At 41.8% G+C, this 16,952-nt stretch overlaps 1 protein-coding gene across 7 annotated transcripts in view; it reads left to right on the top strand.

Annotated features, from left to right (window-relative positions):
* The window catches only part of plch1 (phospholipase C, eta 1), a 69,407-nt gene extending 52,785 nt beyond the window's left edge, over positions 1–16,622 (top strand). For 4 of the 7 annotated variants that reach the window (XM_044119628.1, XM_044119627.1, XM_044119629.1 and 1 more), the window contains 13 exons: positions 2,956–3,111; positions 3,893–3,955; positions 5,676–5,770; positions 7,000–7,097; positions 7,224–7,403; positions 8,173–8,280; positions 9,566–9,690; positions 9,871–9,955; positions 10,560–10,706; positions 10,930–11,009; positions 11,144–11,203; positions 11,962–12,352; positions 13,580–16,622. In XM_044119628.1, coding sequence (XP_043975563.1) covers positions 2,956–3,111; positions 3,893–3,955; positions 5,676–5,770; positions 7,000–7,097; positions 7,224–7,403; positions 8,173–8,280; positions 9,566–9,690; positions 9,871–9,955; positions 10,560–10,706; positions 10,930–11,009; positions 11,144–11,203; positions 11,962–12,352; positions 13,580–16,200 — 4,209 coding nt within the window. In that variant the 3' untranslated portion in view covers positions 16,201–16,622. Of the gene's footprint in view, positions 1–2,955; positions 3,112–3,892; positions 3,956–5,675; positions 5,771–6,999; positions 7,098–7,223; positions 7,404–8,172; positions 8,281–9,565; positions 9,691–9,870; positions 9,956–10,559; positions 10,707–10,929; positions 11,010–11,143; positions 11,204–11,961; positions 12,353–12,664; positions 12,693–13,579 lie in introns of all 7 variants that reach the window. The other 3 variants (XM_044119633.1, XM_044119631.1, XM_044119630.1) reach the window with 3 other exon arrangements.
* Positions 16,623–16,952: the final 330 nt, after the last annotated feature.

The following is a 16,952-nucleotide window of genomic DNA, read 5'->3' as shown; positions in this document are numbered from 1 at the left end:
GAAAATCAGAAGAAAACTTCATCGCTACAGATTTAACTTTAGATTTGTGTAGAAGTACTTAATCAAAAAAACGCAAAATACATTATTGGCATGCGTTGAAGACAAATGGAGACAGATGGATCCTTTTAATTTATTAAGATTTAAAAATACTCTTAAAGACAAATTTAACAAAAAAATACATAAAATGTAGAAAGCTATCCATTTGTAGATCCCAACCATCCTGGTCACTTTGCACAGCATTTCAAACAGAATCCTCTGTTACATCAAAATAAATTTAAATCTGCATTTGGTTTATCAGTCTGTTGGAACGGCTTTTTTTTTTTTTTTCCCGTTTCGTGTTTCTCGGTCAATAAATGGATCCAAAGCATATTTTTCAACCCTACACAGGCAACAAAACCGAGGCCAGTTAATGTGATCTTGATGATGCCGTAGTTGAGATAATGACTTCAGTAATTGGCCAGCGATGTTTGCGGTAATTATTGTCAGCAATGTTTTAGGGTAACCAAAGCTTAATGATGCAAGAAGAAAAGAAAAAAAAAAGGGGAAAACTGAAAGGATTGTTGTCATTTCTCTTTTGAATTCGACATGAAGTTTTACACCTGCCTGACTAACACCGCTGACATTTTCACTGCAAGTCAGATTCATGCGGATCACTCGCTTCATATTCGTCCTTAGCCACCGTCGTGTTGATATTGTCTGGCACTGCGGTGCCAGGAACATCCTTTCCAAATTTAAAAGGGGGGAAAAGGACTGCTCTTATTCTCCAGTTTGGTTTCATGCACAGCGTCGTTTCTCTTTATTAAGCTGGAGGCGCGGCGCCGCAGATGCCACAGCAGATGACCGTCGCCATTTTGAAAGTGATGTTGGCAGGTTACTGGGAGTTTCTGCTCATTACACCAGTACGCTTCCACAGCAGTGACTTGCCTGCGCTGCACCAGTAGACTGACGCGCCTTTGTTGTGGGGGAAAAAAAAAACTATTTTACCAAGCACTGTCAGGTGAAGTCACTCAATCAGGTTTATTCATATATTGTGCATAAATACAGAAAGCCTGTAGGACAATCAATAATGAAGCAGGTCTGGGTGGAAAGAGTTTTATACCAAGGATAAGGAATTCAAAACAAGGGGTGAGAGAGTCTGGTTCTGATGCAGCTGTAGGAAACAACTTCCAGCCTTGTACATGTAACCCAAATAGTTCTTTTGGTGAGAGTTCACCAGCATTTCATATGACATGATCAGCAGATGATAACTTGCAGTAAAGTGGTATGGAGAGAAAGTGTTTTGTTTTACTGCTAGTGATTAGCATGCGACTGTCGTCTGACGTTTAGTGCTAAGTGAAATGAAGGAGAGACAAAGAAACAGAGGTGCCACCGCAGACGCAGACGTCTAATTGCAGGTCGTCAAGCTGCAGAATGACAGAATGTTTCTCATCCTCTGGGTAATTTATTCTTTGCCTTTGGACTCGCAGTCAAAAGTGGAAATTTTAGTGTTTTTGTCTGTTAGGCAGTTCCTAGTTTAAAAAAACAAAAAAGATTACAAAACCCTTAGACTTTTCACACCTTGCCACAATGCAACCATATACTTGCAATCATAAATTTCCTTTATTGGGATTTTGGTTTTCAACAACGACATTAGGTTTGCACTTGTCTTTAGCTTTCTTTTCTCTATTACTCTTAAATATAATCTAACACTCCACATCACCTGAGAGCGCCATCCCACTGCCAAATATGGTGGCAACATCAATCTGTGAGGAAACTTTTCTTCAGCAGGAATGAAAAAACTAATCGGAGTTTGTGGAAACATGGGTTGAGATGGAAAGAGGAAGAAGAGGAAAACGGGGCAATGGTGGTCCACAAGCAGGAGGATCAAATCTGTATTCATGTGTTAGAGTGACGCAGTTAATGTCTGGATCTGAGTTTAATTGAGGGTCCTTCACAAGACTTGGAATTTGCTCTTCATGGATGTTCTTCATCTAATTGGACTGAACTTCAGTTAGTTTCCATAGAACAAGTGGCAAAAAAAAAAAAAATAAATATCCGTAGCTGTGTATCCATTGTCCAAAAAAATTGTGCAAATTGGAGTTACAAAAAGAAATTTGCTAAATGGACACACTCCAGTTTCATAACAACTCATGTTTTTGATATAAAAAAAAAGAAAAACATTTTTGCGCTAGGATGAGTTGGTTTTTCAGCCACATCGACATTTGTGTACTTTACAAAACTGCAATGGAAACACTTTTTTCCGCAGTTTGCAAACAGCAGCGACGCCCTTACTTGTCGCCTCCATGGACAATGAGCAGCTGGCTCCACCAGAAGTGTCACAGCATCATCAAAAGCTCAGTTTTGTCTTCTGTAAAACATCCGACTGCAGTTTCCACAAAACTTTGCATCTGCTCCCAAATATAAAGGGCTTCTCCTCTGATGGCTGATGATGGTAACACTCACACGAGTGTTACCATCATCAGCCTTTAATGACTTATCGCCGGAGCAGGCTTATTCATGTGTGCTTTGAATTGTGCTTCTTATTTAATGGAAACGCCACAATTGCAAAATTGTGTTGTTTTTTTTTTATTTTTGTTTTTTAAACATTATCAGAATATAGAAAAGCACAGCTACTGTCTAGATGTGCAGAGCTGGTAGAGACAAACACCCCAAAGGATTGGCAGATGTTACTGTAACCGCAGGCAAGGCGAGTTCAAACGAGTCGATGTACAACAGATTTTAAAATGTGTATTTGTTTAAAAATGCTGTGTATAATTTCCTTTCACCAAGTTCATCAGTCACATACATTCCTCAGGACAACCATGAAAGATTGTGGTTGGAATCTGTCAAAATGTGAAAAGCACATATTTGCCAGCAGTCAGAGACGTCCTCTCAGGCTTGGCTCTTTGAAATTTGTTTCAGTTTGCCCCCCTGTCTTGAAAACTGAGCTCTCTTGCATCGCCCCCTTCCACTTAGGGCAACGGCAATCACCAAGTGGAGTCTCACATCAGAAAGAAGCTGGATTCTCTTCTGAAGGAGGCTCGGATCGTGGACAAGGAGGACACCGACAGCTTCAGCATCCGAGCTCTGCTCCGAGCCACGCACCAGGGCCTTCAGAAGAACCTGCGCCAGGTACGCTCCGCTCCACACAGCCCGCCCCAAAGGCAACCCGAGGCGGCTTCCGGGAGCCGCGCTGGTGGAGGAGAAACCCTTAGTCAACAAGTAAAGAGAACGCAGTGAAGAGGAGGGGAGTAAAACTAGGTCATCGTGTTAGTCACGGAGGAGGGTTCGGGGAGTAACGGAGCAGACCAGCTCCTGCCACACTCTGCTGGTCGAACATACACGCCGAACAGATCGCAGAGCTCCTCCTCAGGGTTTCTGCATCTTCGTCCGAAGCATGTCTGAACGGGAAGAGTGTGAAAGCGGCCTAAAAGAAAAATAAAAAATAAAAAGAAAGGAAAAAGCCTGAAATGTTGCTTAATATTTCATCTTGTCGCTTCCGTCTCGTCTTATTTTTAGAGATTCTCGGTTTCCCGACTGCCGTCTCGGCGCGGTGGGTGTAGTGCATCAGGGTTTCCTATCCGCTCTGATGTAGTCCTACATCGGCGGTGATCCCCTTCACCTCATTCTGTCTCTGAGGCTTTTTCTCTCCAAGTGTTTCTAGCTGGTTTGTTTTTGCAGCTCTCGCCCACTGGCTCTCCTCAGCTGTCTGATGTTTTATTGAGTGCTGTTTGTTGCGCCTACTTCAGCTCGGAGGCTTTAGGCTTTAAATGACTCTCTTGGTGCTAATGTGTTCGTTATTTCACTACCTAATGAAACCCAGATATTAATACAAATGCTTGACGAGGTAGAAAAGGAGGCCCTGAATATCTTTTCTCCTTTTTTTTTCTTTTTGTTCTTCTTCTTTGTTCAGAGCTCAAAAGGAGTTCTGAAGAAATCCCAAAGCAGATCCCTTATCACAACACTCAAACAGAAGGTAAGAAACAGGAAGACGGGCTTTCTCCATTCTTTTTATTTATTTTTTTTAAACATTTCTTCTTCTTTTTGATGTGTTTGTGGAGAAGTTCATTCAAATTTAGTTTAGTGGAAGAGAGGCAGGAACATTTTGCTCGTGTTCACCAAGAAACATTGACATAACTGGTTGGCTGGGTTACAGTAGATTGTTTACTGATGTTTAATGTTTCATCCTTTTCAAAGTTTTCCTTTCCTAAAAACCTTTGCAGATATTATTCTGTTTTGCCTTACATTTGTTTTTTAGTGTTTTTCCTTTCTTCCTTCTGTCCTCCCAAAGTTATAAGTTTCTTCTCTTCTCTCATCCCTGCTTTCCTTGTGTAATATTTCCTTCCACTCAAAATGCCCTTCGTTGTATTCCTCCTTCTTTCACTTCCTTCTTCCTTCCTCTCCTTTATTTTTTAAATGCTTTCTTTGCGTCCTTGTGTCCTCCCATCTGTCCTTCAGTGCATCTTTTCAGTTTTGTCCTTCCTTGATTCTTTACTTTCTTTATTCCTGCCGTAATTCTCCATTCTGTCATTTGTAACTTCTTCCTTATTCCTTCTGATTTTCCTTTCCCCATCTTTCCTTGTGTCCTTTCCTTTCTTTTGTTTTGCTATACCTCTTTCTGCTTACTTTCTATCTTTTCTTCCTCGTTTATTTAAGTCTCCTTTCCTAGTGTCGTTCCGTTTTTCTTCTCACGTCTCCTTCCCTTCTTTTTGTCATTCTGTCTTCCTCTCTCTTTCCCTTCCTTTTTTAGCTTCATCTTGTATGACTGTGCTCCACTTCTGTCTTTTCTTGTCTTTTTCTTTGTGCTCCTTCCGTTTTTCATGTTTCTCTCTCTCCCTGGTTTTATTCATTTTGCTTTCTTCCTTCCTTCCTTCCCTCCTAAAGTGTGGACTGTCTCATTTAAAAACAAATAAATAAATCAAAATGTTAAAATATAGGGAAAATGATAATATAAAGCACTGACAGACATTTTGAATGGGAGGTAGCATAATTTCCTGCCACTAAGCGTCGATCGTATTCCTTTAAGAAAACAATAGAGAATCTACGATTCGCACAATAATGCAGATGTAAATACGTTGTATTAATTTAAATTTGCTCTGACGTCGTCTTTGATGAAGGATTTCCCATCCCAAACGTTGTGAAATATTGATTTTGTAGCTCCAAGTTTTTATTATTAGCCACATTCCATCCTCTTTTCCCTCCTGCATTTACCCACTCAGGTTTCCACTTCAGTCTTTTATGCCTCCCTCTTTACATATCATGTGCCCTCCCACGTCTGTCAGTGGTTGTGTGCGTGCATGTGTGTACTGTATACAAATGTGCACACACACACACACACACACAAATCTAAACACTATAATTACTAAACATTTCTAATCTTCTCAGCCCCCCTTCACTCCAGGAAGGTTCCTCTCTTAAACAAATGAAATACTGTTGCTATTTCTATAACACACACAAACTGCTACTGCTAAAGCACACAGCAGCGTCTATTTATTATGACGAACATAATTCACTAGAGACACTCGTGCTACAGCCCTCTGGCCACTGAAGAACCTGGGATCGAGTGGGCGGCTTCATACATGGCGTGTCGTATATTTAGCAGATTTTCCAGGTTGTCGGCTGAAGGCAGAGCATGCCTACATAACGGAGAATGAATTTCTGCTTTTCAACTTGCACGTGTGTTTCAACACTTCCAGAGGCACTCCAAGTCCAGGCTGGCATGTCAAAGCGTGGAGAAGGAGGAAGAGGTTCAGGAGAGGTCTGGGAGAGAGGCTGGCGGACAATTCAACAGGTGACCTTCGAACTGCTTCACCACAGCGCTCACAGTCGGGGACAAGCGAACGGCTTGGAGGCTGCCGCGCGCAGTGGCGCCTCCACAACATTTCATAGGGTTGGCCAGACGAGGCCACTGAAAAGGAAGCATAGAGCATAAAAAATAATAATCAAGTCTTTAATTTAAATAATGTTAAAAATCCCAATCTGTCCTCAGCATAAAGTGAACTCTGCTTTTTAGTTGACACACTTTATGATCCCTAATGACGCATTCAAAGAGCCCAGACACACAATACCATCTGTAAATGTAAAAGCACAACAAAAAACGTAATCTTTATGACACCTGCATCCGATTTGCATAATAATTTGGAACACGGTGTAGAATTAACAGAAAAATAGCCACCTGCCCTATTTTATCATATATATGTTTTACAGGTTACAGTAATACTGTTGTTTCAACTCATTACAGTCAAACCTTGAATTTATTTGCAGTTTTAGTTACTGAATAACAATGCTGCTGGTGTCTGCTCATCCCCACTGTTTTAGAGTTTTTATTGTAAATAGCTTGTCTTTTTTAATGCTTAAACACACACACACACACACACACACGTGCAAATTAATCTACTCAGTTGCACATTTCTTTGGACCAGAATATGCTACTTTTTATACTTTCACAGTATTTGTGTTGAATTGTTGCTCTTACTGTGCAGTTTGTTGTTCTCTATTCTGCTTTTTATGTTGCATATTCGGTCTTTGTGTGACTCTTCTCGCTTTGATTGCCCGTCACTTTGCCGCTGTTTCACCTGAATTCATATTCTGCAGACGTTTAGATTAAGCCGGTTCTTTGTGAGTGGAAATTGAACGAACAAGACGTTTTAGCTTGCTGTTATTTCTGAATCTTTGTTCAAGTTTTCCTCCTTCTCTTTGTTCCTGTGTGAAGATTCGTGTATGAATGTCTTCGGGAGTTATCTCGGCTCCCTTAAATGCGTCTGACTGTGTTTGTCTGAGGACGTACATGCGTGACTTGTAGATGCACTCGTGCAATAATGAGAGAGTATTGCGGCACAGCGTGTGTGCTGGTTCCCATTAAGCTTTTTGCCTTTGATGCTCTTTCCTGTGGTTTGCAAGCTGCCTCTTATGGACAATCCTCTCTACCCCGTCACGAATTTCCACTGTAAATGGGTCAGTGAGACGGACCAAAGTCGATCTGATCGCTCTCCTGTCCTGCTTTTCGAAATGTATTTTCAGGGGCGGACGGAAGAGGAAGACAATGAAACTAAGTCGAGATCTGTCAAACCTGGTGGTGTTCACCAATTCTGTCGCCTCGCAGGAGTGCTTAAATGAAGGTGAAACAAAACCGACACCCACACACACAAGCCGTAAATTGCAATGCTTCTCAACCCCCTGTGGACATTTTCTCACTCCCTGCCTCTGTTGTTGTTGTTGTTGTTGTTGTTGTTGTTGTTTTTTAGGGACTCCAGGTGACGTTTTGTCTTTCAGTGAGACCAGAGCGCAATCTCTGGTCAATCACAGGGCCGAGCAGTTCCTGGCTTTCAACCAGAGGCAGCTGTCGAGGATTTACCCCTCAGCCTATCGCATCGACTCGTCTAATTTTAACCCGCAGTTCTACTGGAACGTTGGTTGTCAGTTGGGTGAGAAGTTGAATTGTCTATTTCAGATTTTACTGCATGAAATTATTCACACCTCTCAAACTGTCTTGCTTTTTTTTGTTGCGTTTCAGTCAGTAGCTAAATCTCAAAGACAGTCGTGTGTTATAGAGGCTCTAAGGGACCAACTTTCTTGCCACGGCTAAAGAAAAGCATCCCGAAAGTTTAAAGCCGCCATTTCCATGATTCACAAAGGGGATGGTGTGTTTAAGGCGCTGATTACAGCATCTTGTATCGCAAACATATAGCTTTCTTCTCCAGCAGTGGCCAGTAATTCTGGGAAAAGCTTTGGGGTGAAACGTGTTTACACAGATGATTTCATGTAATGACTCTTGTTTTTGGATGAGGAACCAAAATCAAACTCAGACAAGAAGCATCTGATGAAAAACAGGAAACCTTTAAATACGGCAAAGGGCTCTGTAGTGATTAAATATGAAAACAAAATGTCTGGTTGACCAAACGTAAGACCAAACATTTGGTTTTATCTGTGCTGCTTGTATTGGAGGCTTATTAAACTCATCACAGAAGTCTGAGCCCGGTCCGACATGACCATAAAGAAAGTAATTTTGGCCAAACCCGACCCGAAGCCATAAATCCAACCACTGTTTCACCCTATAAACAAACTGAGAATTATTTATCTTTTAATTTACCCCTCAATGCAGACTCATGTATCAAAGTGTAAGTGGCCTTTAGGTGAAATTTCATAACTAACTGGATGTTTTTTTTGTGTGTGTATGTTTTTTCTTTTTTTTAGTTGCACTAAACTATCAAACAGACGGGAGAATGATGCAGCTCAACAGATCCAAGTTCATGATGAATGGAGATATTGGTTACGTCCTCAAGCCCCCTCCGATGTGTAAAGGTAAAACCATCCACTGAATAAGCCCAAAAATACCAAAATACAGGTACAGTTTATTAGTGAGGCTGTGGAAGTAGTATGTTTCTCAAATTATGTGTTGCAAGAAAAAACAACGTACTTAAGAATTTGTTTTATTTTCAATCAAAATTGTAGTCTTTTTACCAGGTATTTAAGTCAAAAGCACCAAGATTACAGTGAAGATACTAGTGCTGGATTTGCAGCTATTGCAACCTCCCAGGAGAATCACATAAAAACCGAGTGTCCAAAATATTATTTGCTCTCTTACTTGGAGAATTTTACTATCTCTCTTGAGCTCAGAGAGGTTTAATGGCTTAGAAATCTGATCACTAAGACCCAATATTGATCTGAAAGAGACAAGTGCAACAATGGAGAAATTCAATGTTTCTGAAGTGTCTGTGATTTGGCAGCTTTCTGGACCAGAACCACCACTAGAGAAAGAACTGACCTTCTTCACTTGTGTGAACCAAAATCAAGTTTTTGCTTGCACGGCAAATTCTGCAGAGTTAAATCGACACTATGCCGAGTCTATTTGGTCCTTACCAGAATTGGTGTTCATTTTACTCAAGAAATTAAGTAATTTTAACACTTGAAGTAGTTATAACTACTTGTTGAAATAATTCTGTAAGAGTTAAATTAATGCCATTTCTGAAAAGGACCAAGTAGACTTGGCATAGTTGATTGAACTCTGCAGAATTTGTTGTGCAAGACCGACTGACTCCCGGTGTGGACTTTCAACACTTCTAGCCTTTAGCTCGGCCGATGAGCTTGGCACATTAGCTTGGCACATTAGCTTGGCACAACCCGTTATTGTTCTAGAGGAAACACAGAGAGGAAGTCTCTCAGCTCAGGCTCTGATCATTGGATGTCTTTGTGGTTACTTACTTTGGAGTCTGAACAAAGTTAAAAAGTCACGTGACGTATTATTATTCAGAAGATGAAATCAAAATGAAAACGTGGTACATCCCAGAAACCCCACATTGCTGAAAGTAAAACTGCTTTAAGTTTGGTAAAGCCAAGATAGCAAATATATTACAACACTGTGTGTGAGTCAACAAAACATCCTAAAATGGAGAATCTGAGGTGTTACACTGCAATAGACTTGTTATTTTTTACATAACCGGAGAGCTGTAAAGGCTTGTAGATTGTGGGAAAAGCCCAGAAAAAAAACTTTCCCTCAGAGGAAACGACGGGGACAGAGGGCCTAATGTTAGGATTAAATGATGACATTAATTAAAGTTGCTGCTCTGCCATCTTTTACTCCCTGTAGGCTCCTTCAACCCATTCAGTGATGACCCACTTCCAGCTTACCCCAAGAAACAGCTCATACTCAAGATCATTAGTGGACAGCAGCTGCCCAAACCACCGGACTCCATGCTGGGGGACCGCGGCGAGGTAAAGGCAGAGCTCGGCCTTCTCGCATTCTCCATCTGTCATTCTGTCTTTTGACGAGCGTAATTGTTTCTACACACACTCTGTTCTCTCGCGCTCGACTGCTCGGGAACGTAAAACTTGCTCACAGCATAAATAAGACGAGGGCCGCAGCAGAATTTTGATTATCTCTGCCGTCTTCAGATCATCGACCCATTCGTTGAAGTGGAGATCATTGGTTTGCCCATTGACTGCTGCAAGGAACAGACGAGAGTTGTTGATGACAACGGTAAGAAAACACACTCGAATGAGTCGGTGGCCTTGTGTCTCTGCAATGTTTACTTGGATTTAGCGTTAGGTTTTATTGGCTCTAAAGGTTTTTGAATCATTTTACTTCACATTACACAAACAATTCATGCTAACATGTAATTGTAGTTGGGCAGTTGAATTGTAAAAATGTAGCGTGCGTTTTGTAGGGGCAATGTCAGTTGTGCGGTTTTGCTTTTTACTATGCAGCTGAGCGTGTTTCTGCAGTGCTTGAATGCCTAGGCTGGAATAAAAGTCATTTTTATTGATTTGTATGGATATCAGCAGTTAGCATAACGCCAAATAAATCCAGCTTGCGTTACAAGCTACACTGGACGTCAATCTTATATGGGAGCTGCGGATGGTTTCAGCATTTCTTTGTTGTTTCTGTGGAGAAGGAAAAAAAAATTAAGCAATCATCAAACCTTGACATCTTTTTTTTAAGATTAGGTTATCAACGCAGGCAGTGATCACTGACACAGAATACATCATTTGTGTTACTACAATCTCAGCCTTTGCAGAAGTGTAATCAAAGAGATGCAGAAATGATGCAGATCCTAATCATTGTGAACCTACATCGTCCTCAGGTTTTAATCCAGTGTGGGAGGAGACTCTGTCCTTCACACTTCACATGGCTGAGCTGGCTCTTGTGCGTTTCCTTGTCTGGGACCACGACCCGATTGGACGAGACTTCATTGGTCAACGGACTGTTGCCTTCAGTAGCCTGATGCCTGGTCTGTGCACAACTCTGCCGTTTTCTCCTTAATGCTTAATTGAAGCACTGTGATATACTTAAATGCATCTCTTTGTGGGGTTTTATTATCGGACAACATGATTTCACAATGTTCACTACAATTTATTCGTAACCTCTCAGACGGCTACCTTACAACCGACAGGGTGATGACAACTGTTCTTAAACACACCTTCCCCTTAATGTATTTTATTTCACAACAACAGGTTACAGACATGTCTACCTGGAGGGCCTGACTGAGGCGTCCATCTTTGTGCACGTGTCAGTGCATGACGTCTATGGGAAGGTAAGAGCTCTACAGCGTTTGCCTTTAGTCACTTTTGCCAGCTGAAATTATATCGTGGAGAGAAACACGTGTCATTCCTTCTCAACACATCAGCCAACTGAGGCTCTGCTCCTTCCACTATTTTCTCTCTCCAGTGGAGCCCTCTTGTCCTGAACCCAAGCTTTACCATAATGCACTTTTTAGGAACCAGCAAGGTATATGGGGCCCCTGAGCTCTCTGCGGTGCTGCATGAAGAAGCAATGCATGCAGTTTGTGTGCAGTTGTACATCCAAAGGAAATGTTGGTGGCTGAATTTTCGTCAGCTCGCAGTCTGCTTGCCAAATTAGTTGGTTTTTACAAAATGGTAACAGCATGGCATGCATGCACAAATAAACAGCTCCTTGCATCACATTTGCTGTACCTGGGGTGTAAGGTTGCCAGCTGTAGGACGTGTTTTTAAAAGCATGTAAGTTCAGTTCACGAGCGTCTACATGTGTCCATAAAATTCACTCTTTGATTCACTCATTGTCATTCGCTTTCGTGACGTGTAAAAGCTTGTGTTCTGCATGTCAGAAGTGCATCTGTTTTTACAGTGTACAATAAGGAAGTGTAAGAGTACATTTGCAAAATTTTTATATACTAAAGCTGTATAGGGAACATTTTTCTGTTGGTAATTAGGAGTTTTTTCTTCCATAACAATCCCTTTGTAGCAACTACTGCAGAGGGAATCAATTATTGATGGTTGTGCACTTCTAAAGTCAATAAATGCATAAAAGTACTTGATGAAAGAAGAAATGTACAGCTATATAAGTCATGTCGAGACATTTTAAGCCTGTCAAAGTTTCAACATTTCCTTTCACTTTTTGAATATAATTACAAAAGTAAGTTCACTTTCAGGGACAGTCTGGTCTGTTACATTTACAGCTGAGTACGTCTTTTGCTGATTTCTTATTTCTGATGCACCTGTACTCAGGGTCACCAACTACGAGGCATTCGAGGTTTCTTCAACCGTTCCTCCAAGTCCTCTGTGGACACGAACGCCTCTGGTCTTCGGAAGCGCTCTATTAGTGATCACCTCCTGCGTCGAACAGCCAGCGCCCCGGCAAAGGGCCGGAAGAAGACTAAGATGGCGCTATCGGAGTCTGTGGCTTCGATATCTGATCACAGGAATGGCACTGATGCGGGGGCTTCAGGAGGAGAAGGGCTCTCAGCGAGGGCAGAAGGGGCCGAGAAGCCACTTCAGCCTCGAGCCCCTCTTGTCCATAGACCTGTTTCCATGCCATTAGACAGACTTCTGCAGGGGCAGCTCTCAATCTGCTCCCCAGACAAGGAACAGCATGATGTGGGTGCAGACACGATCATCGGTGGGTATTTTTGTACTAATCCAAGTTAAAAGATTTTTAGACTCATACAATTTATATACAAACTACTACTTGGAATTGTCTGTATTTATAATTTGTCTAATAATTTGATGCTGTTATTTTTTGGTAAGAGGGGAAATAAGGGTATATCAATCCAGCCGATTTACCACAGGGTGCATCTAAGATCTTTTCTGTCCTTCTCCTGCAGCAGCTACATGCACAGTAACCTTGTGAACTGTTGGACCGCGGCCTAATCTCCATGAGACATTAACATGCTTTTTCTGTCCCATCTTCATTTGCTGTGTTTCTTTATAGTAGAGAACTGACTAGGAAATCCCTCCAGGTAATGAGAAATACTATTGTCTGAAGGCGGCATTGATCAAAAACATGCAAGCATTGCATTCACCCAGTGTATTTGGTTTGAAAATGGTCTGAGAGATTCATTAATGTGCCATCAGCTCCCATTTTACCAAACCAACCCCATTTTACCATTTTCCATGTTTGATATCTGGAAAAGTGTCTCCTAGTTTTATTGTTGCAACCTCAAAGACCCATTGTTTCAGCTTTCCCTTGGCTGTTGTTCTTGCTGGTCCATTTGTTTGTGTATAAATGTTGCCTTGCCATGGCTGACCCGTCAATTGTTGTTTTGCTTGTAAGCTTTATAGTCTTGGTGGCAATTATGTTGTCCGTTTGGCCTCTCGTGCACAAACAGTTTTGGTCTTACAAGACTGTTTTGAATACGAAAAGAAAAGGTTTCCTACCAGAGATCTGGTGTTTACAAGTGAATATTTATATCCAGATGTTCTGAATTCATATGTTTCAAAAGTTAAGTCCTTTTCTACTAACAATCTACTGCAAGAACAAATGTTTTTTGTAACTATGCTAAAAAAATATATAGGATAGAACAGGTAGTGTATTCATCCCCAACTTGGGAAATTACTTGGTTTGATCAATATTTTACGACAATATACAATAACATTGACAGTGAAACATTTTTATAATTGTTTATTTCCAAAGTTCATTGAATTTGTAGCTGACAAGAGAAGTAAACCAAAAAAAAAAGTTTAAAATATTTTGGTTACAGTTACGAGATGTGCAAAATGGGACAAAACGCCTACTTGGTGCGAATCGGTGAAGGGGCTAATTGACCTGGAGCCTCGAGTTCTGTCTCCAGTGTAACATGTTAGCCCATATTCATTGAGCTTTTCGCTGCCTTTTCTGTTTCCACAGGAGCTTCCCGATTCGACAGGCCCAGGTCTTCCTCCGTGGATGCTTTCTTTGACCCATCGTTTTCTGTTAAATCGCTTGTCTCTGCTCCTTCAAAGACAAACAGAAAGAAAGAGCGTGATCAAGCAGAGGAGACTTCCTATCTGGTTATTGGTGGTGAGGGGATAAGAAAGGAAGAAGTATATGTCAATTACCAGTCAGAACAAAGCAAATCCAATAACTTCCCCAAAGAAATGGAGAAAGCTGCCTCTAGGTCTCCTTTAACACATAGCCAAACAACATCGGATAAACCAGAAACATCATCAAATAGTACAACATTCACTCTTGCACCGTCAAGCTCCTCCTCCTCTTCCTCGGCACCGTCATCTTTGCCAGCTGTTTCTGGAACAAGCTTTGCTCCCAGCTCTTTACATGATAGCACTATATCTAGACTCATTGACGGAGTGTCTTTAGGCAACGAACAAGACACTTGTTGCTCTGTTTCTGCTTTAATTGATCAGTTTGAGAGCACTGGTGATCTAAGGAATTTAACTACACCATCTCAGACCATCACCTCATCCCACTTGAACTTTAGGGCTACTTCACCTAATTTCCGAAAAGATCTAAGGTCTCCTCTCATACACAAAATGGCATCTCCTAAAGACAAACCGTTGACAAACTCCCAAAAGTCCAGTCATGTACACAATAGGATTTGTTCACCCAACAAGAATAAAGATAAACTTGCTGCAGCTGTCATCTCGAGCCCAGAAACTGCTGAGCTTGAAGAGGTCTACACTATCCTGGATGAAGAAGTTTTGACGCCTGTGTCTGTGTACAACCTGAGAAAGCAGACGGTCCATGTTCAAGCAGATACTACAGGGAGCACGCCTTCCAGCAGTCTGGGGTCCTCACCTGTAAAAACTATTCAAAACTTAGGGAAAGGAAGCAGTGTGGAAAGAATGCGGGGTGAAAGACAAGAAGTTGTGGAGCCAGAGGAAAGGATTTATGAGGAGGTTGAAGATGCTCCGTTGGCAGCACCTAAAACAGAACGGGGTACTTCTGAAAGGTACATGAGCTCCTTCTCCAGTGACTGCGTTCAGATTCTCCACCATTCAACCGGAGAGTCGTTTACAGAAGTGGAGCTAAACGTTGATGAAGATCCATTGCAGATCATCCCAAACCAAAGCAAGCACTGGGGTAGGCTTTCAAGTCCAGTTAAACATCAAGCTATTTACCAAAATCACGACTTCTCTCGAAAGTATTCCCTACCACCGAACCCAACACAATCATCTCATCTAGCATCTTCACAATTTTCATTCCCAGTGAATAAGCAATGCCGTCAAATGACTAATCACCATCAACAAAACAGCTCACAACTTCCACTAGGTCAGAGTTATATCAGCTCCAGACCCTTAAACCCCAGTGCTCTTCGTCAGAACAGCTACCCCATACCTAAGGGCACCTCTGACTTACTTAACAACAGCCAAACATCCGACTTAAGGAGCTGTAGTTCGACGCTCCTCTTTAACGGGTCTCATCAAGAAAGACCAGAAAACAATCAATTTACTACAGAGAGGGTAGGATTCCACAATGGTTTCTCCTCTGCTGAAAGTCTTCTGCGTCAATGTTCTGTATCTCAGAACATGTCCAGACAACGAGCCCTATGCTCTCCTTCTGAATGTAAAGCATCGCACAGACAGCTCGACCATAGTTGTATTATGCCCTCATTAGAGTCTAAAACTTCTCAAAATGTCCAACTACATAGCCAAGGTCAAACACAGGTTTTACAGACTGGGAAATACAAGACCAACCTCAATCATAGCAGACATAACCAACCGTCCAAAGTCAGAGACTCACTGCAATCAAATTCAGGTCCTTCATTAGCTTATCTACAGTCTTCACTGTCTATCACTGACTCCACAGCCCGTAAGCCATGCAAGTCTAAGTCTCTCGGGGACCTGACCTCTGAAGACATTTCCTGCAACTTTCAAAGCAAGTACAACATAATTAGTCGCAGTTTCATCACTCCTCATACAACAAGGCCAAAGCCTATAGATACAACAGGCAAACACTCTTTTCACTCAAAGTCTAGCGATCCCCTTACAGAACAGCTGCGCAGACTGGTTAGCTTAGAGTTAGACGATGGTCTCAAGGAAAGACCACAGTCAACTCAGTTGCAACAAGAAGCAAAAATCCAACCGGCACAACCCCAAGAAGCAAGTGTGTCTGCAATTGTTTCCAGAGATACGGACGATTCCCCTCCTCCTATGCTTGCCCGACGCCTGTCTTCGCGAAGCCAAAGCCGAGTGCGCCATATCAACAGCCGTGCCCGCGAGAGACAAGAGGCCCTCAAAGCTCACCCGGGGGTGGCGATCAGTAACAGTGACAGCATTGGTGGAGTAGTATGGAGGAACAAACCATCCCTGCAGAATCAGCCACCTAACAGACACTCCACTGGCTCCTACATAGCAGGCTACCTAGATGAGCTGGAGGACCGAGGACTCCCTGAAGGAGCCTGCACATCGGTACGTTATGGCAACGTGGACCATTTCAGAGATCGGTACTATACAGATGACTCTCTCTCTCTTGGCATCACTTCTCATTCAGAATTTGAACCTGAAGTCTACTTTCTACTCAGGTTGTAGGTGTGACTGTACCATGACCTGGAACGAAGGACAAAGTGCTTAGCCTTCTTTAGATTCATTTATACCAAATGCCAGAAGACCATTAAAATGAAATATTGCACTTGTTTTATCGACATGTCTGGGCTGTTAACAGTCTACAATATACTGTAAGTGATATGTTGCATATAATCCACGGTTGGACCTGAATGCATGAAATGTCCACCTGTATGAAATGTCCACTTTCCTGTCAAGAATGATGTTGTTGGCTGTGTATTGTCTATATTCTCCCTAATGTGTAAATGTACTTGGGGACTTTGGCTCCCTTCAAATGGCTTCCTGAACAGATTGTACAGAATCTTGTAATCTTTGTCCTTGTGTTGTACTGTCCAACGTATGTACAATAACAATGACGCAAAAAAGAAAAAGTAAAAGCAGAGAAATAATGTCTTTCTTTGCATCCTTTGAATGTGTAGATAACGAAGCGGCTACGTTTAATAGATGGGGTTCATCTTTTCATCTCTCAAATGAAAGTCTTCCTCCTCTTTTCAGTGGAATTTCCTTAACTGTGTCGTTTAAAAATGCCTCTGATAGGATTTTTCATTTGAGGTCAGTTTTAGCAGAGAACCACTTTGAACTTTACATATATGTTTGTGCATGTTACATGTGAACATGTCAAGCATGACTATGCACTAGTTTATACGGTAGATGTTGGATTACCCGAACACATTTGCACAGAGCAAACGGAGGTTGTAGGCATGTTTGTATCAAAGTGC

This window comes from Gambusia affinis, linkage group LG06 (assembly GCF_019740435.1).
Source record: "Gambusia affinis linkage group LG06, SWU_Gaff_1.0, whole genome shotgun sequence".
Lineage (NCBI taxonomy): Eukaryota > Metazoa > Chordata > Actinopteri > Cyprinodontiformes > Poeciliidae > Gambusia > Gambusia affinis.
This window is presented reverse-complemented; position numbering and strand designations above follow the sequence as displayed.